Genomic DNA, 26,791 nt, shown 5'->3' with positions numbered 1-26,791 from the left:
ATGCGTATCTTGCTTAACAGTTAATAAAACTGTTGTTTAGACATTACGAAATATTCACAGAACGATCACTCCTCCTCCGCCCGCTCCTTGTAGAGAGTGTGGAACTCTCTTTGGCAGTCTCGATTTTTTAACATTTTTGTATCCCAGATATGTTTTGCTGTCTGTTCTTCATCATCGAGTGCTACCGCAATCACTGCAAACTGCTGTACGCTAAATTTTGGCATTTTATGACGATCTACCACGAACCACTAAACAGTGCCTCTGGTGAGTATTTCATGAACCAGCTGTAACGTCACGACGTTGACGTACCGTATAGTACGAATGTCAGAAATTCCCCTGCCCGCCAACGTTGAAAAACGTGACTGTTAGGCGGCGGAGACGTCCCGGCAGGTGCGAGTCCACCACAAGACGGCCGCTCCGGAAGAGGCCGCTTGTCCCTGTCGACCGCGAGCTGCCAGCTGCCCACACCGTGGTCCACGGCCACCGCGACGCGACCCCCTGTGTGCAGACGACGGGCGTCGCACAGCGGCCGCTGTTCCTCACACCGCACGGTCGCCACTTGGCTCTCCCCTGACTCCGTACTGAATAACTTACGGCTCTAACGTATCATCTCTCGGCTTCACCACGACTGACTCCTTGCAAACAAATCCGGCTGTACTACGCTCAAAAAATAAACTTCCGCTCTCTCCGTGCAAATCAAAAGTATTGCAATTTGACGCCACCTAAATATACGCAATGCTGTATTGTGTTAAAAAACACACTGCTCACTAGGTGTATATATTTTTATATTGTAGATCTGAGGATGGTCATTACTGACTGGAATCGATCTTCGTCAAAAGAATTGATATTGTGATTAAAGACTCGAATAAAAAACATTTCCACCTAAATATGTCTACGCCTCGTCTGTCCTCACCGGGCTGACGGTGCGCCTGCAGAACATTCTCGGGGCTGATGGGCGAATATTAAAGTGGAATCCAGAAACCCAAACTGTAAATTCCCCCAATATACAGTACACCTCGGACATTTGCGTTTTGGTACGGTTATTGTTAAAATGACAACTCTTACCATACAGAATTCAATATTCATTCCGCGTGTATTAAAACGTCCGTCTCCCATTTCATCGAAACGTCTTTTATTTCATTCCGTCCTATTTTCCCTTCTATCCTTCTCCATACCTGTGTATGAATATCTTACTGTACCATATCCTCAGTAACGCAATCCTTTCCTCGAGATTTACACTGCAGCGCCAAAGAAACGGGTATAGCCATCCATATTCAATCACAGAGAAACCTAAACGGGCGGTCGGCAACGCCTATATAAGACGAAAAGTGTCTGGCGCAGTTGTTAGATCGGTTACTGTTCCTACAATGGCAGGTTATCAAGATTTAAGTGAGTTTGAACGTGGTGTTCCAGTCGGAGCACAAGCGATGGGACACAGCATCTCCGAGGTAGCGATGGAGATTTTCCAGTGCGACCATTTCACGAGTGTACCGTGAATATAAGGAATCTGGTAAAACATCAAATCTCCGACATCGCTGCGGTCGGAAAGCGATGCTGCAAGTACGGGACCAACGAAGATTGAAGAGAATCGTTCGACATGACAGAAATGCAAGCTTTCCGCAAATTGCTGCAGATTTCAATGCTAGGCCATCAACAAGTGTCAGCGTGCGATCCATTCAAAGAATATCATCGATATGGCCTTGATGACTGCACGACACAGAGCTTTACGCCTCGCCTGTTGATGACTGGAAATATGTTGCCTGGTCGAATGAGTCTCGTTTCAAGTTGTATCGAGCGGATGAACGTGTACGGCTATGGCGACAACCTCATGACTCCATGGACCCTGCATGTCGGCAGGAGACTGTTCAAGCTGGTGGAGGCTCTGTAATGGTGTGGGGCGTGTGCAGTTGGAGTGATATGGAACCCCTGATACGTCTAGAAACGACTCTGGCAGGTGACACGTACGTAAGCATCCTGTCTGTTCACCTGCATCCATTCACGTCTATTGTGCATTCCTACGGATTTCCGCAGTTCCAGCAGGACAATGCGACACCCCACACATCCAGACTGGCTTCAGGAACACTTTTATCAGTTCAGACACTTCCGCTGGACAACAAACTCCGCACACATGAACATTATTGAGCATATCTGGGACGCCTTGCAACGTGCTGTTCATAAGAGATCTCCAACCCTCACACAATTACGAATTTATAGACACCACTGCAGGATTCATGGTGTTAGTTCCCTCCAGCACTACTTCAGATATTATTCGAGTCCATACCACGTAGTGTTGCGGCACTTCTGCGTGCTCTCTGGGGCCCTAAACGGTACTAGGCAAGTGTACCAGTCTCTTTGGCTCTTCAGTGTATTTTATATACTGATATATTAATGATAATATCACTCCTAGTATCAGCATCTGGAAAATTACGACCATTCCTTCGGTCTGTGTCAGGGGGCAAAATTAGTATCAATAAATTACATACCTACAATATCTATGTTTGTGATAGTATGTATGGTGCAGAATGGTTCACACCTAGACGTAAAATATTTGCACCAGACATTTGGTTCACACACCTTAGCCCTGAGTTACGAAGTACAAGAAGAGATATGTGAACTAGAACTTCAAGCTTTTCGAACTGTGGCTTCTTCTTCCTTTCAGTGTACCTTCTAAAATATCCATCCGTAATGATTGTCTTCTTAGCCTCCCATCCAGTTTTCTTATGCCTCTAAAATCTAAGGAGCGAGGCTGAGGAAGACGTCAGCGGTGAAACAGACACAGAATCGCGTTCGGGAAGACGACGCTTCAAATCCCTGTCCAGCTATCCAGATATAGCTCTTCCGTGATTTCCCTAAACTGGACCTGGCAATTGTCTCTGAAAGGACACAGTCTTTCCCTTCCTCGACTAATCCGAGTCTCCACACTGTCTCTAATGGCCTCAGTGTCGACAGCAGGTCTAGCTCTAATCTTCGTTCCTTCTTTAAAATTCCTACTAATATTCGTCTTTCTTCACAAACTCTCGTTAATACTTCTTCACTCTTCGTCCTTTCTAGGCGCCTTATCTTTTCCACCCACATCTCAACGGACTTGTTTCACCATCTTCACCGTACAACTCCACACAATGCCTTTACCCTGTCTCTCTTCTATCTCCACATTTATACTCCCCGTTTTCCCATTCCACTTGCAAATGGTTCGCGGAAGGAAAACTTCTTGGCACGCCTCCGTGTGAGCTGGAATCTTTCAAGGCCTCTCTGCGAGATATGTGTAGAAGGAAGCAACACATTAGTTCGGTCTTGCACGAATCTATGCCCTCGTGCAGAGCGCCTCTCCCGCGGCGCCTGTCGCTGGATTTGCACGAGCTCCTCCGTGACGTTTTCGCGCTTACGAAACGAATCCGTAAAGAAAAGCGCTGTTCTTCTTTGGATCTTCTGTACTTCCTCCATTAATCCTATTTGGTACAGATCTGAGACTAACAATATTCAAGGATTATTGCTCGATTCAGGGTTTCGTAAGTTACCTTATCTGTCGGTAGACTACATTTCCTTTCTTCCAATTAATGTCAGTCTTGCATCTGCCTCAACTGTGATAAGTTTAATGTCGTCTTTCTATTTTAAATCGCTCCGTACCAATAATCCTAGATATTTTATGGCCGCAACTTAAGCCACTGACTGTTATGCAATCGTGTAATCATGAAACAATGAGTATTTCTGCCTATTTATGAGCAAAGTGTTACTTTCGTTTATGACGATGGTGAACTTCCAAACCCTGTTTGAAGCGTCGATCTTCTACAGATCTTCCTGGATTTTGCATTAAATTTCAAGCGTTGTGGTTTCTCTTTATACAACAGCATCATCCGAGAAAAGCCTAATGGAGCTTCCGACGCTTTCCACTTGGTCATTTACATACCAGCGGAAAACTGCTACTATTGGAGCATAAAAAAGTGCGAATATGTTCCTGTTTCCTTAAAAGACTCTGACTGAAAAGCGGGATACCAGCTGCCTCATTTCACTTTCCTCAGTATCTTTAAAATTTTTCCCAAAAACTTTGGGATGCGGACATATTTACGCTTTTTTCTTTTTTTCTTTTTTTTTTTTTTTTTTTTTTTTTTTTTTTTTTTTTTTTTTTTTTTTTTTGACATACAACTTATCTCAGAGTCCAACAAGCTCCCCTAATTGTAATTCGTTCACACCCACTAGTGCATCGCTAAGTCGCTCATACTCATCCACTTCCATCTGCCATTTTCACTCACTCATTCAGTCTCCTTGTTCCTTCTTATCGCTAATGTATCTTTCCTTCCTTCCTACTGCTGATGTCTGTTCTCACTGGCGCTAAGTGTTCCAAATCGACGCGCATAAAAAGGCATTTTCCGGTGTTATAGCTCGAGTTCTATTGGTGATAAAACGGTAGCAGCAACTGTTTTGGATAACCTTTGTGCCAGGGACCATTTGTATACCCAATAGAAGGATCGTCTTAGTGTCGCTATCCAGCAGCACAGGGACAATGTATGAATGTTGCACACTTTCTCTGCTGAAACAAAAGGAGCATATCGGTTGGTTGTTTTTGCAGTTGATGTGGTCTGTGGTGGGCTTGACGGATATAAAGGGGGCGACGTTAGTTCATGGACAGTTCCTAGAAAAACCAAACAAAAACTTTTTTTTTCCCAAGAGACAAGAGGTTCAAAGCTACCCTAATTCTACACTTAAAATCCGGTACCGGGCGAAGTATAAATAATAAATCGCAGTAAACTGCTTACATTTTAAAAGTATGTTCTCTAAGCATTTATCCAGAAGGAACAATCTACCTGTTTCCAAAAAAGTCTTATTCGGTATCGAGAAACACCCCAAAAACTTGGTTTTTGGTTACCAAACCTCAGCCCTGTATTCTGAAGCGGCTATGCAACTTTTACGATGCTTTTCTAAGATCCCAGTCTTGAATAAACTTGAAAATTTTCCTCATATCTTTATCTGGTTCTGACGTACAGAACCATACACGTAACACAGTTACCTATACGTAAAATACGCACGCAAAATCCAGTGTGAGGTAAAACCGTAGTTTATGAAGTCATTTAGCACGGTCAAATATGCTGTTAAGTCTCTCCGTTATAATCTGGAAACACCATGTTGTAGTACTGAAGTAGACGCAAAATACTTTTGCAAGTAAAATCCGGACTGAGGTGTAAAGTTAGGTTTGCGTTATTTCAATTTCGCATAACTTATCTATCTAAATTTTATTGACCAATACATTTCTTTTCATATGAGTTACAGGCTCTGCTGCAGCAGGGAAAAGAAGGAAACGAGCAGATGAATGCTCCTAGCGGAGCACAAAAATGCGAATAGGTTCCTGTTTATTTAAAAGACTGAAAATCAGAGTAGCAACTGCCTCATTTTTTTTCCTTTCTTAGCACATTTAAAAATTTTCCCAAAAATTTTGACACGAGAATATATTCGCACTTTTTTATGTTGAGGGAGCAGAAGACAGTGGCAGTGGCAAAGAGACGGAAAATACTGGAAGATAGTAGACACTAGTTGTGTCATAGAAAGAGCGAAGGAGACAATGGCAGTATGGAAGAAAGAGAGAGACAGTGGAACATAGTTGATAGAACAGTGCTAGGAAAAGAGTGAAGGAGGCAACGATAGGGCGCGGGAGGGAGGAATAAAAAGAAGCAAAAAGTAGAAGCAGGTGAGAGCAAGTGCTAAAGACAGACAGAGTATATGGCAATGATAACGAGGAAGAGAGAGATAGTGACAGAAGAGACCGTAGCAGCGGGAAGGAAGGAATGAGAAATAAGCATTAAGAGAGAGTAAGAGGGAGGCAATGGAAGTGAGAAGAGATTGCAGAAATAGGACAGAACGGAGGGGACTATGGGTGTGGCACAGAAGACAACGACAGAGAGACACAGAGAGTCAATGACAACGAGTTGGGCTGAATGAGTGAGTGAGAAAGGGGAACTGGGTATGAGCGACATACTGCGAACGATTAGAAGGTCTGAGTGAGATACAGTTAGGGGAGGATGAGGGAGCTTGAGGTACGCCGCACATTAAAAGAAAAAAGCGCGAATATTTTCGCTTGCCAAAACTTTTGGGAAGCATTTTAAAGGTGCTGAGGAAGGTGGAATGGGGCACTGGTACCCCAATTTTCGATCGGAGAGTTTTAAGTAAACAGGGATATTTCGCATTTTTAGTGCTCCGATAGGAGCATTTTTCAGCTAGTGTACGTATGTTCAACATCTCCCTCTAAACAACAGCGCCGATTTCAACTAAACTTGATACACGTGCCACTATCTCGAGCGAATCGCTGTGGAGGTGAGAGAACTACCTGCCCGTGAGAGGAGCTGATTCCTCAGACGTTAACCGTCCGCTATTTGAGAATGAGAGCTCTCAGGGATCTGCAACAATTTTTATTCGTAATTTGAAGTCTTTATAAAGCTTTTACTCTCTGACAACCGCCATAAAATGATGAAAAGAAAAAAGTTTATGTCTTATTACATTTTCGCTGTTCGTGCAGTAAACCTGCCGCATCAGGCACGATGTTTTAATTTGTTACTTCTTTACTACTAATTGAAGTCGCGACACATTTTGCAAACAGTATGTCACTGTACAACACACAGTTCAGAAGACATGACGTCATAGGGTTTGAGCTGCGTGATGTGGAAATTGAGGACGAAATTCTCTACAGATAGCGGTAAAATATATGCACAAATGTATGTGAAATGTGTTAAATATAAATGAAATGCACTGACATGTGCAAAGCCGTAGGTGGAAAACTCTTCCTTAAACCCCTGGATGGATTTCACCCAAACGTGAGACACATGTTACTAGCTGGAAAGAGATACTGGGGGAGGGTGGTGGTAAGAACCAGCAACCTGCTACTGTGATACGGGTGATGACGTGGAGAGAGACGGAGAGAGGAAGAGATTAAAAGGAGTGAGGAGAAGATATAGGGACAGGTGGAGTCAGAGGGGAGGGGGCTGAGGTTGCAGGAGATGGACAGAGGGGGCAGGAGCAGAAGGACAGAGGGAGACACGGGTGGAGACAGACAGTGGACAGAGAGAGGGGGGAAAGTGGACAGGGCGGAGGAGGTGGGAAGCAGGAGGTGACCTGAAAACTTGCAGCAATAACACCGGGTACTCAGCTAGTAATTCCATGTTTCTCGTGTTATCAGAAAGAAGGAAAGCCACCGAAGGTCAGCACTCGCCGAAACCAGTTTAGGGAGAGCAAATAAGGACTTTATGCAAAAGCAGGCACACACGTCTCACAGCGACGTTCACACATTTCTTTTAATAAGAAAACATTTTCTTCCTATTGCTAGTCTACATTTCTGTTCTCTTTAGACTTACTAGTGTCAGGCATTTTGTTGCCCAAACAAGAAAACTTATCCACTAGGTTCATTTCCCTTTGATGCCCCAGCATCACCTGACTAAAGCCCCACGACCCTTCTCCTGCTTGTAATGACGATCACTTTACGATCTGTTTTCCAGGCGCTGTCAAGTCTGTTGGAGCTGTCAACGAGACGACGAGTACGGCCGCCGTGCTCGTGGGCACCTAACCTACCCTCGCAGTGCGCTCGCCTCAGGGGCGAGGCCGCAGGGGCGTCGTGACGTCACGCAGGCGCGGCAGTAGCAACCTCGGCATTTCCTTCTGCGGACGTGACGTCAGCTCCTGGCGTCGTCTTCACCTTCCACAGAAGCACCCCTCGGTTCCGTCCCACCGCCACCAACGAACCCGCGCATTCCTAAGTCAACGCCACAAGTAATATCTACTGGCGACCGCACATTCGCACCACGTATTCCACATGTGTCACATACCGATTCTCGCTTCCTGATACAGAAAACCGTACTGAATACTAGTACGTCCGTGATTTCCGGCCCTCGCTTCTTATGCCACCCGTTACAAGAAGGCTCCGTTGACCACACGTTTACACTGGAAAGTGTAAGATGCAACCCCCATGACAGGCTCTCACTACACGACCGTAGCTCAAGTCCTGCGTTAAGCTCCTAGTAACTGACACCCACGAAGCTCTTTCACTGCGCAGCCATCGACCTTCGTCAGGAGCACATCATTAGCCTCCGGCATTGCACAGCCGTTTTCATTCTGAGCATTATCTCTATCTAATAAATGGATTTTGTATTTTTTAATCTCTTTTTTAACGTCGAATGTTACAAATTCCCTTGACGAATTAAAATGCCGATGTTGCGTCATGTCGACAGTGTTGCCGTCCTCCCTCACTCGAGGAAATGAAATCACGAATAAACGAGAAAAACTTAGTGCGCTTAATATTCTACACCGTACTGTACTTCCGCTGCTCACCAACCCCATCTAGTTCGTCGCTTCTATGAGAACGAATCCTCCAGTCGACCTTGCACCTCCACAGACCACAGATTCTTTCCCAACGAAACGTCACTCAGTCTGCACTCGCGCACCACGACGCGCGACACCGCCTCCTCCCCCCCCCCCTCCCCCTTCCCCCTCCCTGCGCTGCGTCCTTCTCGGCCCCTCCACCTCCACCTACACCTACAGTGACTAGCCTCCACCCCACCGATATCCCAGGCTCTGTATGTGTATGCCAAACCAACTCTTCCCACGACTTCCCCATGTACTCTCAGCCCAATGCCCGAAACACTTTTTTTTCCATTTTTGATGGAAACACCGTCAATATCTTTTAGCGTGAACGCTCGAGAAAAATCGGACTAAAAACTATTAAATAACTTCTCCCAGTCGTATACTGATTCCTAGCCCATACAGATAATCTTGAACATTGCTCAACGTTAATTTTTAATAGTAATGGAAATACTTGTACGATTTAAAAATAAAAACTTGGAGCGCTTGCAATAGATAATAGTCCGGAAGCGAACAATTCACGCATCAGTTAATGAAAAAGGCAGATGCCGACAGCTGTGCATTTATCTTAGAATACGTGTGAAACAAACGCAACCCTACTTTTATAGAGTTTGTAGATTTAGTGAAAACTTTTGACATTATTGAGAGGAATACACTATTGTCAAATTCTGGAGGTAGAAAGGATAAAATACGGGCACCGCAAGGTTCTTTCGAATTTGTACGAAAACGATACTCTAAGTGTAAGAGCCGAAGAATATGAAAGAGGAACTGCACTTGAGAAGGGAGTGGAAGATGGTTATAGCTTATTCGCGATGCTATTTAAGTTGTACATTGAGCTAGCAGTAAAAGAAACCATAGCAAAATTTGAAAAGGAAGGTAAAGTTCAGGGGCAAAAGGTGACAGCTTTGAGGTTTGCCAATGACGTTGCAATTTTGTCTAATACAGCGAAGGAATTGGAAGACAAATTCAGTCGAATGGTTAGCCTCTCGAAGAGTTTTAATAAGACGAATATTTATGAACGTAAAACAACGGTAATGGAACGTAGTCAAATTACGTCAGAGGCAATTAGATTAGTGAATGTAACACGAAAAGCAGTGGATGAGTGTCGCTACTTGGGCACTAAAATGAATGATGACGGACGAAGTAGATAGACTATAAACGCAGACGGGCATTAGCGAAAACAGAATTTCCAGAGACGTAGAATTTCTAGACGTCCAACATAAATAAAAGTGTTAAGAAGTGTTTCATAAGGGCGTGTGTCGTCTGGTAGGGAAGTTAGGCAAGCAGTTGAGACAAGTAGAGAGTGGAAAGTACGAACTGCAGAAGAATGCTCGAGGTCGGATGGGTAGACTGCCGAGTTGGTCAATGAGATTTATAGCGGAACATGAGTAAAAGAAGGGACGGGCTGGTAGAAGACGTCCACAGGCATCGACGAATCGTGAGTACCGTAATGGAAGGAACGGGAGGATCGGCGGTAAAAACTGTGGACGTGAGCGAATTCAAATGGGTGGGGGATGCATGTGTCAGACCAGTCCTCGGAATTATATGTAATTCAAACAAAAGTAAAAAAAAAAGAAGCAAGTTGCTATTAGCTGGAATCGCCCCAGCTATTTCTCGATTACAGCACTCCTGCACTGCACATCTCTTACCAGGTGTAGAAGTATGAAACCGGACTTTCCCTGTAGACGGTCCGTGAGACCGCGTCTGCAGCGCCATCTGCTTCCTGCAACGGCTGACGACGAATGTCAACACACAGTAACTCAAGTCCCGTAGATCAGTATCTGTTTCAAACCCGTAAACGTGTCGAGTTTTGTGCCAATGAACTACGATTTGCAGATGGCATTGGTTTTCTGTTACTTTTTGAAGCAAAGTGCTGCAGAATCGCATCGAATGCTTGTCAAAGCTTCGGCGTACACGCACTTGGCAAAACACAGTGTTTCGAGTGGTTCAAAAAATTCAAAAGTGGTTTCTTTTTACGTGAGAAACTACGAACGCGGGAAACCACCGAAAAAGTTCGAAGACAAGGAATTGGAGACCTTATTGGATGAAGACGATACTTACAGTCAACAGGAATTCGCGGAACAATTGAATGTGACGCATAAAGCCGTTTCTCTTCGGTTGAAAGCTATGGGAAATATACATAAAGTGAGAAAATGGTGAACTAAATGAAAGACAGCAAGCAAATCGAAAGGCCACTTGTGAAATGCTGTTCGCCAGATAAAAAAGAAAGTCGTTTCTCCATCGAATAGTGGCAGGTGGTAAAAAATGGATATATTTTGAGAATCCTAAGTGTCGTAAACCACTGCAAGACAGTTCAAATGTCTCTGAGCACTGTGGGACTCAACATCTGAGGTCATCTGCCCCCTAGAACTCAGAACTACTTAAACCTAACTAACCTAAGGACATCACACACATCCATGCCCGAGGAAGGATTCGAACCTGCGACCGTAGCGGTCGCGCGGTTCCAGACTGAAGCGCCTAGAACCGCTCGGCCACCGCGGCCGGCCTGCACTGCAAGACCAATTCGCTTTGGAAAGATGACAATGCTCTGTTTTTTAAGGAAGAAGGGTGTCACCTATTATGAGCTGCTAAAACCTGGTCGCTACCAACATCAAATGATGGATTTAAATCGAGCATTACGTGAAAAAGACCGGAGTATGGAAACAGGCAACACAAAGTCATATTACTCCGTGGAAATGCCCCATCACGCACAGCGAAACGGGTCAGGGAAACGACCGAGGCGTTCAGTTGGGAAATTCCAGGGCATGCTGCTTATTCTCCACACTTGGCTCCGTCCGATCATCATCTGTTCGCACCACTGGGACACGCTCTCGCTGAACAATGCTTCAGTTCGTATGAAAATGTACGCTAATGGCTCCCTGACTGGTTCGCTTCAAAAGAACCTGCCGGAGAGGTGGGAGAAACGTGTAAGCAGCAATGGAAATTATTTTGAATAAAATAATGCTTATCAGTTTCAGAAAACAGACGTGTAATTCTTGCAACCAAATTCCGGTTCCATACTTCTACAGCTGGTAGTCTGTTGGAAGCAGTGCGCACTTAACAGCACTCGAAAATCTTTTGGTACCTTCAAACGTTATTTCGTCGGAGAAGTGGGTCGCACTATTTGTAGGAAGCTGGAGCGGGGAGCTCATCTTTAATCGTAGAAGTTGTAAGTAGGCTGTTTATGTTTTCTTTATGTAAGTAGGCTGTTTAGGTTCTTATATTGGTAACGCCGCCGCCACGTAGCGCTCTCTGTATGAAAATGAAATCACTGGCTGTGCTGTGTGCAGTCTGTGGCTAGTTTGCATTGTTGTCTGTCATTGTAGTGTTGGGCAGCTGGATGTTAACAGCGTGTAGCGTTGCGCAGTTGGAGGTGAGCCGCCAGCAGTGGTGGATGTGGGGAGAGAGATGGCGGAGGTTTGTAATTTGTCATGAACTGCTATATTTATATATGATGATATCAAGGTAAATATTGTTTGTTCTCTATTAATATCTTTCATTTGCTAACTATCCCTATCAGTAGTTAGTGCCTTCCGTAGTTTGAATCTTTTATTTAGCTGGCAGTAGTGACGCTCGCTGTATTGCAGTAGTACCAGTAACGAAGATTTTTGTGAGGTAAGTGATTTGTGAAAGGTATAGTTTAATGTTAGTCAGGGCCATTCTTTTGTAGGGATTTTAGAAAGTCAGATTGCGTTGCGCTAAAAATATTGTGTGTCAGCTTAAGCACAGTCCTATAAATAGTTCTAATGGGACGTTTCAAAGTGTGGTGCAAGTGGATGAGAGCGGAGCAGTCCGTGAGTGTGGGGCGCACATGTCCAGACGTGGCCGTACGTGTGTACACACAGACAGACGTACCTGGCTTGGCGGCGGCTAAAGGCAGCAGGCAGGCGGCGAGGAGCGCGGCAAGCGCCCGCACCCGGGGTCGAACCCAGGACCGCGAGCAGGGCTGCATGCCGGCGGCGGCGGCGACCCTGGAACACAGCACGCGCCCTGTCAGCCACTCTGCACACTACACAACAAGCTGGAACCGGCGAATCCACACATATTATCAAAAGGCATCTATGTTCGTACAATATGTTCCAAATGTCCTTTTAAAACACTGGGTTCATTTCCTCTAAACTTGGTACACGTGTAACTCACTGTCTCACCTACCTATCTACATCTACATCTACATGGCTACTCTGCAAATCACATTCAAGTGCCTGGCAGAGGGTTCATCGAACCATCTTCACAATTCTCTATAATTCCAATCTCGTATAGCGAGCTCTGATATCCCTTATTTTATCGTGCCGATCGTTCCTCCGTATGTAGCTCGGTGTCAACAAAATATTTTTGCATTCGGAGGAGAAAGTTGGTGATTGGAATTTCGTGAGAAGATTCCGTCGCAGCGAAAAACGCCTTTCTTTTAATGATTTCCAGCCCAAATCCTGTATCATTTCTATGACACTCTCTCCCATATTTCGCGATAATACAAAACGTGCTGCCTTTCTTTGAACTTTTTCGATGTACTTCGTCAGTCCTGTCTGGCAAGGACCCCACACCGCGCAGCAGTATTCTAAAAGAGGACGGAGAAGCGTAGTGTAGGCAGTCTACTTAGTAGATCTGTTAAATTTTCTGCCAATAAAATGCAGTCTTTGGTTAGCCTTCCCCACAACATTTTCTGTGTGTTCTTTCCAATTTAAGTTGCTCGTACTTGTAATACGTAGGTATTTAGTTGAATTTACGACTTTTAGATTAGACTGATTTATCGTGTAACGGAAGTTTAACGAGTTCCTTTTAGCGCTCATGTGGATGACGTCACACTTTTCGTTATTTAGGGTCAACTGCCAAATTTCGCACCATTCAGATATCTTTTCTAAATCGTTTTGCAGTTTGTTTTGATCTTCTGATGACTTTATTACTCAATAAACGACAGCGTCATATGCAAACAACCGAAGACGGCTGCTCAGATTGTGTCCAAAATCGTTTATGTAGATAAGGAACAGCAAAGGGCCTATAACGCTACGTTGGGGAACGCCTGAGATCACTTTTGTTGTACCCGATGACTTTTTGTCAATCACTACGATCTGTGACCTCTCTGACAGGACATCACAAATCCAGTCACATGAGTGCGACGATATTCCATAAGCAGGCAATCTCACTACGAGCCGCTTGTGTGGTACAGTGTCAAAAGCCTTCCGGAAATCCACTAGTTGTGTTTCACAGGAACGATGTTTTCTAAACCCATGTTGACTGTGTCAATAGACCGCTTTTTCTTCGAGGTAATTCATAATATTCGAAGACAATATATTTTCGAAAATCGTGCTGCATATCGACGTTAACGATATGGGCCTATAATTTAGTGGATTACTCCTACTACCTTTCTTCAATATTGGTGTGACCTGTGCAACTTTCCAATCTTTGGGTACGGATCTTTCGTCGAGCGAACGATTGTATATGATTGTTCAGTATGGAGCTAATCAAAGCGGTTGGGATGGGGGTGAGAAATGAGTGTGGTGCACGACGGTAAAGCACCCAGGCTACTTTGACGCAATATTTCAGAATGAGGGTGTGGTGTCACCGCCAGACACCACACTTGCTAGGTGGTAGCTTAAATCGGCCGCGGTCCATTTAGTACATGTCGGACCCGCGTGTCGCCACTGTGTGGTCGCAGACCGAGCGCCACCACAAGGCAGGTCTCGAGATACGGACGAGCACTCGCCCCAGTTGTACGGACGACATTGCTAGCGACAATACGGACGAAGCCTTCCTCTCATTTGCCGAGAGACAGTTAGAATAGCCTTCTGCTAAGTCCATGGCTACGACCTAGCAAGGCGCCATTAGCCTTACCTAGTTTGAGAGTTATCGTATAAATGTCTAAAGAAGAACGTTGTAAACCAACAAAGAATAAAGTTAAGTATATTCCAAAGCTACGTATTTTCTTGATAGCAGTCATAACGTATCCTGTTCCAGACTTGACGCCAGTCAGCGTGTGTGTACGCGTGCCTTTCGGCTCCCTTCTCTGTGTGGCATAGCTAGCTTGTTACGCCACAACAGAGGGCACAACAAACTTTATACATAATTTCAAACCTTTTCGAAACTTTTTCGTGGTGACATTCGCTCAACGATGGACGGAAATGAAGGTTGTCCTAGAAGGTTTAGCACATAGAAAGATTGTTGCAGCCATTCGGCCTCCTTCTAACCGACACGTGGGCATCACTGCCACCGAGGCAGAACCATTTAGCAGAACACCTCCATCCTGCCCTCCAAAGAGCTCTCGCTTCACATCACTGAAGTCGCAGATGGCAGTGGTTTGGAGTCAGTGGAATGTCTGGCTCGGAGCTGTGTTTGAAGTAGCGGATTTGTGACAGCTGGCTGTGTCAGTGTGGTGCCACCTGCTGCTGCAGACACAGAGCCACACGCCGGTCACTGAGCTCTTCCTCCTCGGTAGTGCCACGTGGCCGTTCGGAGCGCTGTCTTCTTGCGACCCTACATAAAAAAGGCCGGTTCCCACTAGAGCGCGGCAGCGCGGCGTGCGGCAACGGCAGCGGCAAGCGTTTTCCGCGTTGACGCGGCGGCTCGCGGAATTGGCGTTCCCATCTGGAAGCGGCAGACGTTAGCGGTAGCCAATGACGGACAGCCACTGAGGTACGGGGTGGGACCCACCGAAACGCGCGGTGCGTTTGATTAACTATATCTTACACCTATATGAAGGAAAGACGAAGTTGGGTGAAGACATACCAATTTTTCATTTTCTGTACAATGTACTCTTTCACATATTTCATTATTCATGTTTTCTCATTTCACCATGAACAGATTTCATGACTACCGTTCACGATTGTTCACTATCTCCTAACACATTGAAACAATGTACGACAAAAGAAATTATTCAGATAGTTAAGCGAGACAAAAATTTAAAATGTGATACGGTAGCAGGTACACGAAACAGTAAGAACACAAAGGCTAGGGGGAAGGGATGAAAGTGGAAGCCACCTGATAGAATTTCCCACAGAGCATAATGTAATCATCGCCAGCACCTTGCTTAAGAATCACGAAAGAATAATATATATTTCGAACAGTTTTCGAAACCGGATTTTAAATTGTAAGGCATTTCCTGATGCAGACGCAAACCTGACTGAAGACTGTCAATAGCAAGAAAAGCGTTCTGAAAAAGAAAATTTGTTCATGCCGAATATAAATTCTAATGGTTGGATACTATTTTACAAAGGTATTTGTGTGGAGTGCAGCCTTGTACGTAAGTGAAACGTGGATGATGAACAGTTCTGTCAAAAAGACAATAGACGCTTTCAAAACGTGGTGATTCATAAGAATGCTGAACATTAGATACGAGGTCGTGTGACTAAAGAAGAGGTACGGAATTAAATAGAGGAGGAAGAGGAAATTATGGTACAACTTTGACAACAATAGGGGTTAGTTGACAGGACGTATTATGGGGCATCAAAGAGTGAGGACAAAGGGGTTGGTTGACACTATTATGATAATAATCATCTGTTGAAATACTATTCTACTATTTTATCTGTTAATGTAAGCAGTGAATTTACTCTTCCATGCACTCCTCCACAAAATATTTAAACCAAAACTGAAATCAGCTGAACACCAAATCTTTCAACCACTGTCTGACAACTACTGGATTCACTTTCAACTTTCTACAACTATCACCGGCTAGCCACACACACACACACACACACGCGAAAATAAACAAACATTAGTTTTCAGCATATAATTCTGCAGTTTGGCAACATGTACATAAACAAACCAGACAGGAAGGGACATGAGGTGAACACACTGTAGTTTCGACGTCAAATCAGAGTTTTCAGTAAAACGTCTACTGCTAGTGGCAGAAGAAAAAAGAGCGAACATGAAAATGTGCTTATGTTCCATAATCTAAGTTTTAGTTCAACCTCCAGCATGTGACCAGGTGAGGGGAAACGTATATGTCCGCCAAAAATTCGATTCACTGAAAGTAATCAGTCATTCACGTAAAAAAAGATGTGAACTGTTTTATAATCTCCAAGTATCACATATCAAAACAAAACTGAATCATTCTAGATTCCGCCGAAGATGCCTTAAAGTAAAAGGCGAAACGCGTCTTGAATCAGTAAAGTACACTGGATAAAGAAAAAAGAAAGGAAATAATCAATAGCTCTACATATTTAGTAAATTACATCTTATGACATACCAGCAAATTAGTTTCGGTTTAACTTCTCATTCGACATGCTATTAATGCCGTTTAAAAAAATTCATCTATCCCTTCTGAAAAACTGTAGTTACTTTCAAAAATGGTTCAAATGGCTCTGAGCACTATGGGACTCAACTGCTGAGGTCATTAGTCCCCTAGAACTTAGAACTAGTTAAACCTAACTAACCTAAGGACATCACAAACATCCATGCCCGAGGCAGGATTCGAACCTGCGACCGTAGCGGTCTTGCGGTTCCAGACTGCAGCGCCTTTAACCGCACGGCCACTTCGGCCGGCTATGTAGTTACTTTCATATCTTGGTAGACGACGAGCAGGACGAAGTACCGGTCGCGTCGCCGAGCAACCCGCGCGCGGTCACGGCATAGCCCGTCCGCCGACATATCAGACAATATCTCGAGAACGGTGATAGCTATCGATCTGCTCTCAGCTTTAAAAACAATTTCGATATGTTGACTAAATTTCATACGCAATAATGTATTACCTAAAATGAACTGTACGCAAAGTCCACGCAATGCGTTTTTACCTCTGCACACTCATTAAAATTTCGTGTAAAGGTTTACGTAAATGCGATACAGCAAGTAACCACGACGAATAACGAAAAGAAATTCGGTCCTTTATCGAGAGAAGATATCAGGCTGTAACATGCCCAAGAATCAAATTTTTCTACCGAATAGTTTCCTTGGAATCGGATGATAAGTATTTCATAGCTGCCGCCGCGTCCGCGCCAGCGGTTCGGCGAAAGTTCGTGTGGCCCGGGGTGCCGTACCTGACGTCACGCTCAGCGCGTTCTGTGATTGGCGGCGCGCACCTGGAGCGCGGCAGCGGAAGCGGTTCGACATGGGCAGACCGCGACGCAGAGCCCGCCGCGCCTTGCCGCTGACGCCGTTTCCATGGCAACCACGCCGCTGACGCGCCGTTTTGACGCGCGGCAGCCCTAGTGGGAACCGGCCTTAACGCGACCGCCGCTGCCGGCAACCGTGTACAGTGGCTACAGTCCTGCCATGTCTTCCTCCAATATCGCGCAAGAAACATCCACTTTTTCGTAGCCCAATTACAAGATCTCGCTCAAACTTTGTGAGGTACTGATGCAAAATTTCGATAGACATATACGAGGGTAAACCCAAAAGTAAGGTCTCCTATTTCTTTATAAGTACATAGACCTGTTTATTTCTACGATGGTTTACATCAGCTTACAGCTGGAACATTTAGCTATTTTTCGCCATAATCTGCATTTTTGTAGACGCTGTGGCAGTTTTTGTATGGCCATGTCATACCAGCTCGCCGCCATGCTGTTCAGAAAGTTATGAGCCTCTTCTTTCACCTCGTCGTCGGAGCTGAATCGCTTTCCGGCCAAATGTTGTTTTAACCTAGGGAACAGGTGATAGTCACTGGGCGCCAAGTCAGGACTATAGGGTAGGTGGATGATTACGTTCCACTGAAACTGTTGCAGGAGAGCAACGGTTTGCCGAGTGATGTGTGGGCGACCGTTCTCATGGACAATGTGTAGTTCTTTGCTCATCTTTGCTCTTCTCCGGTTCTGAATTGGCCGTTTGAGTTTTTTCAGGGTCTCACAGTACCTGTCAGCGTTAATTGTGGTCCCAGCCGCGCGGGATTAGCCGAGCGGTCTGATGTGCTGCAGTTGTGGACTGTGCAGCTGGTTCCGGCGGAGGTTCGAGTCCTCCTTCGGGGATGGGTGTGTGTGTTTGTCCTTAGGACAATTTAGGTTAAGTAGTGTGTAACCTTAGGGACTGATGACCTTAGCAGTTAAGATCCACAAGATTTCACACACATTTGAACATTTTTTGTGGTTCCAGCGATTCATCTCCGACGACGAGGTGAAAGAAGAGGTTCATAGCTTTCTGAACAGCATGGTGGCGAGCTGGTATGACATGGGCATACAAAAACTGCCACAGTGTCTACGAAAAAGCATCAACAGAAATGGTGATTATGTCGAAAAGTAGCTAAATGTTCAAGCTGTAAGCTGATGTAAACCATCGTAGAAATAAACAGGTCTATGTACTTATAAAGAAATAGGAGACCTTACTTTTGGGTTTACCCTCGTATATAAAACCAATTGCGCGTAAGAAAATCCTGCGCTGTCCTGCGAAAGTATGTCGTTTCGTTGTCTTTCTCTGAGTGAGTTTTAATTACTACAGCAGGGCAAGTAAACTACTACACAAATTGTTTCCCCCAATTACATTCTGTCTTCTCATATTTAATTCTAAACAAAAATTGTATAGATAACACGTCCTCTTCCTCATCGTCGATTTTACACAAAACAGTGAAGCTGTATTTATAGTTTATCGGCTTATGGTTAGAATGCTACTACGGAGTCTGAACCGTCTACAACTTTGTAATTCTATTCAACCACAGAATAAAACAGTGCGAAATACTGCCATCTTCACAGCTGGAGAAGGCTGTCTCACGCCCCGGATCCCTATCATCCCAACCGATTTATCGTTTCTTTGTAAGCGACTTCAATTGCCAACCAAAATCTCGTTTGCAGAAACAATGAACAAGGCTAAAGGACAGAGAAACGAGAGAGTAGGAGAAGGACAGAGATAGTAGGAACGAAATGCACATAGTCGTCGGTAAGGAAGAGTTGCACAGAGACAGAGAGAGAGAGGGGGGCAGAGAGCCAGAGAGAGAGAGAGAGAGAGAGAAAAAGTCCCGGACGCATGGTTAATTCTTCGGTTGGAGAGTTTAATGCTCAGTAAAAATTCTATATTTTTAAAACTAGCTACATAACGTGAAGGCGATTAAGCGTACTTCATTGGCCGTGCATCACCTTGTACCTAGAAATGGAAGATGGTCTTTTGTAAGTGAACTGAGTTTGTGATGCAAAAAGAGGCAGGCAGATGTTTATTTAGTCAGTGACCGGTTTCGGATACGACCACTCTCAAACGAACCAATGTGTGTCAAGTAAATGTCAGTCGAAAATAGCTGTAAACAAAGTGGCTTCATATGTGTATGGTCACAACTAACGTTCGTTAACGAATCACGTTGGAGTTACGCATGAACTGATTTTCTTTAATATCTTAACAACTTGTCTGTCTTCAAAATGAAAAATTGTGTTAGTTTCAATTTGCTAATATTCCGAAATGTTTTTTGCTGTGAAAATACTTGGTCTTAACGTGATTTGAAGGAAGGAAGGAATGTTGGGTTTGACGTCCCGTCCACGCGAGTCATGAGACACGGAGCACACGCTCGGATTTTTCGAGAATGGGTAAGAGAATGTGCCACGCCCTTTCAAAGGAACAGTCCCGGCATTCGCCTGGAGCGATTTAGGAAAATGTCGGAAAATCTAAACCTTGATGGCCGGACGCAGGTTTGAACCGTCGTCCTCCCGAACGCGAGTCCAGTTTAGTAACCACTGATTTGACTTGCTAATTAACGGTGTGTAGTAGAGTAGAAATGTCACACATAAACAGCACCGAGCAGATTTCCTCCACTGCCACAGTTTTAAATACGAATAGGATTTGAGTAGGTGCACGACGGCTGCAAAATACTAACGCGAATTCTTTACAGACGAATGGAAAAACTAGTAGAAGCCAACCTAGGGGAACATCAGTTTGGATTCCGTAGAAATATTAGAACACGTGAGGCAATACTGACCCTACGACTTGTCTTAGAAGCTAGATTAAGGAAAGGCAAACCTACGTTTCTAACATTTGTAGACTTAGAGAAAGCTTTGGACAATGTTGACTGGAATACTCTCTTTCAAATTCTAAAGGTGGCAGGGGTAAAATACAGGGAGCGCAAGGCTATTTACAATTTGTATAGAAACCAAATGGCAGTTATAAGAGTTGAGGGGCATGAAAGGGAAGCAGTGGTTGGGAAGGGAGTGAGACAGGGTTGTAGCCTCTCCCCGATGTTATTCAATCTGTATATTGAGGAAGCAGTGAAGGAAACAAAAGAAAAATTCGGGGTAGGTATTAAAATCCACGAAGAAGAAATAAAAACTCAGAGGTTCGCCGATGACATTGTAATTCTGTCAGAGATAGCAAAGGACTTGGAAGAGCAGTTGAACGGAATGGATAGTGTCTTGAAAGGTGGATATAAGATGAACATGAACAAAAGCAAAACGAGGATAATGGTATGTAGTCGAATTAAGTCGGGTGATGCTGAGGGAATTAGATTAGGAAATGAGACACCTAAAGTAGTAAAGGAGTTTTGCTATTTGGGGAGCAAAATAACTGATGATGGTCGAAGTAGAAAGGATATAAAATGTAGACTGGCAATGGCAAGGAAAGCGTTTCTGAAGAAGAGAAATTTGTTAACATAGAGTATAGATTTAAGTGTCAGGAAGTCGTTTCTGAAAGTATTTGCATGGAGTGTAGCCATGTATGGAAGTGAAACGTGGGCGATAAATAGTTTGGACAAGAAGAGAATAGAAGCTTTCGAAATGTGGTGCTACAGAAGAATGCTGAAGATTAGATGGGTAGATCACAGAACTAATCAGGAGGTGTTCAATAGGATTGGGGAGAAGAGAAGTTCGTGGCACAACTTGACAAGAAGAAGGGACCGGTTGGTAGGACATGTTCTGAGGCATCAAGGGATCACCAATTTAGTATTGGAGGGCAGCGTGGAAGGTAAAAATCGTAGAGGGAGACCAAGAGATGAATACACTAAGCAGATTCAGAAGGATGTAGGTTGCAGTAGGTACTGGGAGATGAAGAAGCTTGCACAGGATAGAGTAGCATGGAGAGCTGCATCGGGCCGGTCTCGGGACTGAGGACCGCAACAACAACAACAGGTGCACGACAATATTCTATCTCGAAAAAACGTTGGTTTTCCGGAGCGAGTTTTGTAATTTCAGAAGAAGACTATGTTACACAAAAATTGAATGCTATAAATTGAAAATGTAGTAAGTAAATGTAAGAAACTTGCGTTAGAAGGATGGTCAGCGGTGAAAGTTTATGCTGAGCATAGCACAGCACTGTCTCCACCGCACCCATCCACCACACCCCAAACACTCCAGGTGAGCGCTGACAGCTGCGCTCCCGTCGGAGTTTTCAGTCTCTGCAGGCCACACGTCACTGTCTTCACGGACATCAATTTGAACAAGTTCTGGCGCAAGTATATAGTGCGAAGCTGTGTTGAATTTCTCGTCCCTTCGTGTCACTGTTTTGCAAGAAGAATTAATATTGAGTTGTTTGTGGTGCACTTGTGTCCCTACTCTAATGCATATCTCGGAAATGAACAAGTTTCAGACAAAACTTTAAAGTTTTACTCTTATTTTGATGCATACATTATATTCACGACTGTGTACAGTTATTTTGAATCACCCCGTATAGGAAAGGAAATCCGCTACTGTGCAACTTCACGACTGATGAGAAACTGCTAGAAACAGTATCTACAGCAAAATATCTAGGAGCAACTATCCAGAGCGATCTTTAGTGGAACGACCGCATATAAACAAAAAGGAGGAAAAGCAGATGACAGACTGACATTACCGGAAGTACTCTCCGCCACACACCACTACGTGGATTGCGAAGCACGATGAAGATGTAGACGCACATTGAGCTGTGTAATGAAACTATTTGAAACTCTTCTTCGCAGCTGAAACATTCACAGGTGGCTGACTACTGTAGCACAAATGTTGAAGCCACGGCACGGGAGACGAATGTGCTGGTGCTGAGAACTAACTCTGCGACAGCTGTACCTGCCACTGGGTCCACCCTTCTACTCACTTACGGCTCCTGCGACACGCCGGTATTTCCGTGACGTCACGGAGACGGTGGCCGAAACGTTGGCGTCGTTCGAGTATTACAGCTGAGTGCAACCGCATTTAAACTGTCTCCACTGCGTGATAGATCGCCGTGGTTTACTCGAACGCATATTTCGCGTGTTTCGCTGTCTCACCACGTGTAGTGCTGGGTGATACCTCTACTCTCTTCGCGTTGCGCAAATGTTTCTGATTTAAATAATCAAACAGCGCACCGGATACATTTTTTTTATGCTTAGCACTAGGAATATCAAAAATTTATTGCCTAGTGAAAATGTTTACGTTAGTATTTTGTGTACTGGTTGTATGTGTTTTGTGCCTCTCTTCCATTGTATTGTCTTTTTGAGGTTTAACAGTATGAGTGATGGCAAGCGTCTGTCTTATTTTCTGCATAATGGGGGAAGGCAGAGTATCTTATAACCACAAAAAGATAGGTACAGTGCAAGACAGGCAACACAACATACAACCACTAATGTAAATATTTGATCATGACGATGGGAAAGAAATTCTCGAAATGCTTCGTGCGAAGCATGAAAAAATACGTCAGTTGCGCATTGTTTAATTATCGTATTTAAAGATACGTTACAGTTCGTAGAACATCGATTATGGTGAAACTGAGTCAAATGTTTTGTTTACCACTTGCTGTCGCCACATGTCGGAGAACTAGTGGTACAAAACGTTAACTGAAGTTCGTAATTATTCCTGACACCACTTTCCTTATCAATATTGTTTTCCTCTACATATTTTGGTAATATGAATATGATGAAAAAATTTAATCCGTATGTCTCATTGATTTTAGTAGGTACACAAATTTTGTTGTTGATTGACAATACATTGAGTGGCAATACATTGCAGATGATTAGTACCAATGTTGATAAACGACAAGGTAGTAAATGCGCAAGCATTACAAATGCTGGAAATTACCTGATTTGAAGAAAAACTGTCGGAGGTTCAGTTGGTAGGGAGTGGCCGTACTGTGTGTCGTGGTTAAGAGTCTGGCACGCAGCTCAGTTTCACTAATATGTGTCGCGTGTTTATTTCTAGTTATGCCGCCTGACCTCTTACAGTAAGCGAACTTAACGTATCCATTGTCAACAAAATGCTTCTGGGTTTGAGGCCGCATTGTCAACTACAAAATTCCGACGTTTCGGCGACAGCTGCAAGGCGCCTTCCTCAGGGTGTATTGCTAATTGTGACAACGGCTGCGGAAGCCTACGTGTGCCCATGTCATTTGTAGCAATGAGTAAAGAATGTGACCCACCAATTTGTCGGTTCTTGTGAATGGATCCTTGTATGAAAGAGAAAAATTTATTCATTTTGAAAGTTACGTTAAAGGTCAGTGAGATCCTTTTGATACCCCAGGCTACATGTATGCAACACATTTCTACAGAAAAACCGCTTAAGAGAATAAAATTTATATTAGGATGTATTAAAGTGTCATAAGTTTGAGATATACAGTTGCCTTAGAAGGCTAGCAGGAACCTACAACTTCTAATCTTCAACGAGAATGCTACGAGACTGAACACAAAAAGCTCCGCACATGCGCGGGCTGATGTCTTTGGGGCAGACTTATTAAAGGCTTTAGAGCCAGTCACAAGAATTTCCTCTGATCAATCGAAACTGGTTGCAACCGTGCAATGGCCGCAACTCGAATAGCTTTCACCCAGTCACGAATCACAGGAACTGGGAGAAAGCCTGTGTCGAACGCATGCGCGTGGCTGCAACTGCATCTCGAACGAACCTGTTGCTGCGTGCCAGGGTGGTGGGGTGGGGGGCGGTGGTGCGCCAACGTCGACCAGCAGCGCGCTGCTCCCTGTCAGCCGCGGAGGCTGCGGTGAGGAGAGAGGGGGGGATGGCGAAGCCGCGGGCAGCTGGCCTGGCGGCAGGCGGACGGCGGCGTCGCATGCGTAGCGCCTCCGCTGGCGGCCCGTCTCCGTCTCGCACCACTGCCAAGGTAGCTCGCAGTTTAAAACATCGATACATATTACAAAAACGGATGACGTACTTACTGGTATGTATGTATGTTGCACATCTCCTCCTAAATCAGAGTGAGAGCTCTTGGCCACTTCCAACAAAATTTACTTATAATTTCAAACATGTAGGAAACTTTTTCTTTTTGACAAAGCTCGCGAAATGATGAAAGGAAAAAAGTTTATCGCTTACTACATTTTTTGCTGTTCGTGCAGTTTCATTTATTCGTTCGGCATTTACGGAGGCATTCACAACGTAATGTATTAACTGAAATATTCCGATAGCTCTATACTGACTCGCACTACTCTTTACATATGTTCTTATAATATTACGTCTGATTGATTCCGTCCGTACAGGCCTCTGAAGGTGCAACGGTACCGACCGACCGCCGTGTCATTCTCACCCGATAGCCGTCAGTGGACGTGGATATGGAGGGGCATGTGGGCAGCACACCGCTGCCAGTTTTCGCGAGCAGAGCAGCGACTTCTCGATCGAGTAGTTCCAGCTGAGTGCAGCCGGCTTGCTGAGAGCGCTCGGCAAATCCTGCGGTAAGCCACCCGGGTGCTACCCGAGCCAGACAGTCCGCACCTTCCGTGGTCTGACGGGAGCCGCGCCAAGGCCGCCGCCTGTTCATCTATTGGCTCCTTCAGTTGATACGAGTGTAATTCTCACTCAGACTCGTGAACAGTAGTCAGCCACGCTATATATATGGACTAGAGCTCACGCTCTCGATGTATCCGCTCCACAACCCCACGTTGTCCCAGACATTTCGGACATGGTAGCATTAGGGGATTTTAATTTCTTTTTTGAATATTCTGAATGTGAGTTACACGTTAGCGTGCGATCTAATTTCACCCCAAAGCATTGCATTTAGGCTTGTCGTCATGCCTGATGCGTCGGCCACTCACAGAGAGATGCAGTTTTCTATTTCTATCTCTACTGTGAAGCTGCTTTATGCTGCTGCTTGTTTCGTTAGGATTGGACGAAGGTGACACCTGGAGTGGTAGGTCTTCAGTACGTGCAGGTCTGCGTTCAATGTTCTGCCGTGGCTGCAATAATTTTTACTTCGATATGCGATGGCCTGATCGTCCGCGTACGAGAATCTACGTGATCTCGTGTCTGGCATGTCGGCAGCATACAGACTGAAAAGAATGGATGCTGGTGCCCAGCCCTGGGGGGGGGGGGGGGGGCAGTATTCAGGATCGGTGCTCTTGCTGTTCAAGCCACGAACTTGATGTCCCTATTTGTCACCATGTGTTGAGTAAGACGTATGTCTTTTTGCATTTGATGGTTCTAGCTAGATTAAGCAGTAGCCTCTCAATCCATATTGTAAGTTGGTGTAAGATATATGAGAATCAGACCGGTTTTCGTCTTGTTTTCCAAGCCTTTCTCAATGTACGTTGTGATCGCAACAATTTCTACTGTTCGAAAGCTCGCTTGGTATGTAGGAAGTCTGGTGTCGATTTATGGACCAATAATCTCTCTAACAGTTTGTAGTAGGTACATATCGGGGATATCAGTCAGAAATTCTTCCGCCTTTTTTTTCCGCTGCAGTCCAGGATGAACCTTGGCCTTCCCAGCGAGCTCCCGCCATCCATCGCGGTCACATGTCACACGCTACCCTCCTCCAGTTTCTGCATCCGATCTTCCGTAGGTCTTCTTCGACTCCACCCTTCCATCCTGCTCGAGGTTGACCTCGTCCTCTTTGTCCTCCTGGATTACCAAAGAGGATCTTCTTTACCACCTCAGGCTCCTCCAATCTTGCCACATGACCTGCCCATCTCGTCCTTCCTGATAGTATGATTTTTGTTACAGGAACATCGGCATATACAGTGTTCAATTCTGCGTTGTACCTTTTCCTCGATTGTTCTCTCTCATACACAGGGCCAATTATCCTCCCCAAAACTTTCCTCTCAAATCCGTCGAGTAGCCTTGCATCGGTTTCCGTCAAGGGCCACGTTTCCGAAGCATAATTGAGAACTGGTCTAACAAGGGTTTTATAAATAGTGAATTTTGTTGTGCAGCTGAGGAGTGTGGACCGGAATAAATTACTCGAGTTCAAATATGCCTCATTTGCTGATATCAGCCTAATCTTCATTTCAGTTGAGATGTCATTAAAGCAAGTGACTGTGGAACCAAGACACTTGAGGCTATCAACTCTATCAAATGTGTATCCATTCACATTGGAATTTGACGGCGTATTTGATTGATATGCTTTCCCACAGGCCATGCATTTAGTTTTATCTTCGTTTATCATAAGACCCATCTTCTTATTTGCTTGACTTACGGCTGTAAAAGCTTCTTTCAGTGCGGGTACTATCCGTACTATGATGTCTCGTTATCTCTGGTTATCTCTGGAATTTCCGGGTTTCAGCGCCGCGATGAGTTTTGCTTCTTTCCAGGTCTCAGGGAGAGCACCCGTTCTGATCTATGCTGTGGCAGAATTTAGCCAACCACCTTTTTTCTCAACTTCCGAGTTCTGTCAAGAATTCTGACAGAATTTCGTCAGGTCCAGTCGCTTTTTCTGTCTTCATCAACTTCAAAGCCTGGACAGTTCC

At 44.7% G+C, this 26,791-nt stretch overlaps 1 protein-coding gene across 1 annotated transcript in view; it reads right to left on the bottom strand.

Moving 5' to 3' along the window:
* LOC124802464 (cadherin-99C) overlaps positions 1–26,791 on the bottom strand; it is a 628,642-nt gene that overhangs the window by 354,456 nt on the left and 247,395 nt on the right. The window contains exon 2 of the mRNA XM_047263250.1: positions 12,190–12,305. Coding sequence (XP_047119206.1) covers positions 12,190–12,286 — 97 coding nt within the window. The 5' untranslated portion in view covers positions 12,287–12,305. The remainder of the gene's footprint in view (positions 1–12,189; positions 12,306–26,791) is intronic.

The sequence above is a fragment of the Schistocerca piceifrons genome, chromosome 6 (assembly GCF_021461385.2).
Source record: "Schistocerca piceifrons isolate TAMUIC-IGC-003096 chromosome 6, iqSchPice1.1, whole genome shotgun sequence".
Taxonomy (NCBI): domain Eukaryota; kingdom Metazoa; phylum Arthropoda; class Insecta; order Orthoptera; family Acrididae; genus Schistocerca; species Schistocerca piceifrons.
The sequence above is the reverse complement of the archived record's forward strand: the minus strand, read 5'-3'. Positions and strand labels throughout refer to the sequence as shown.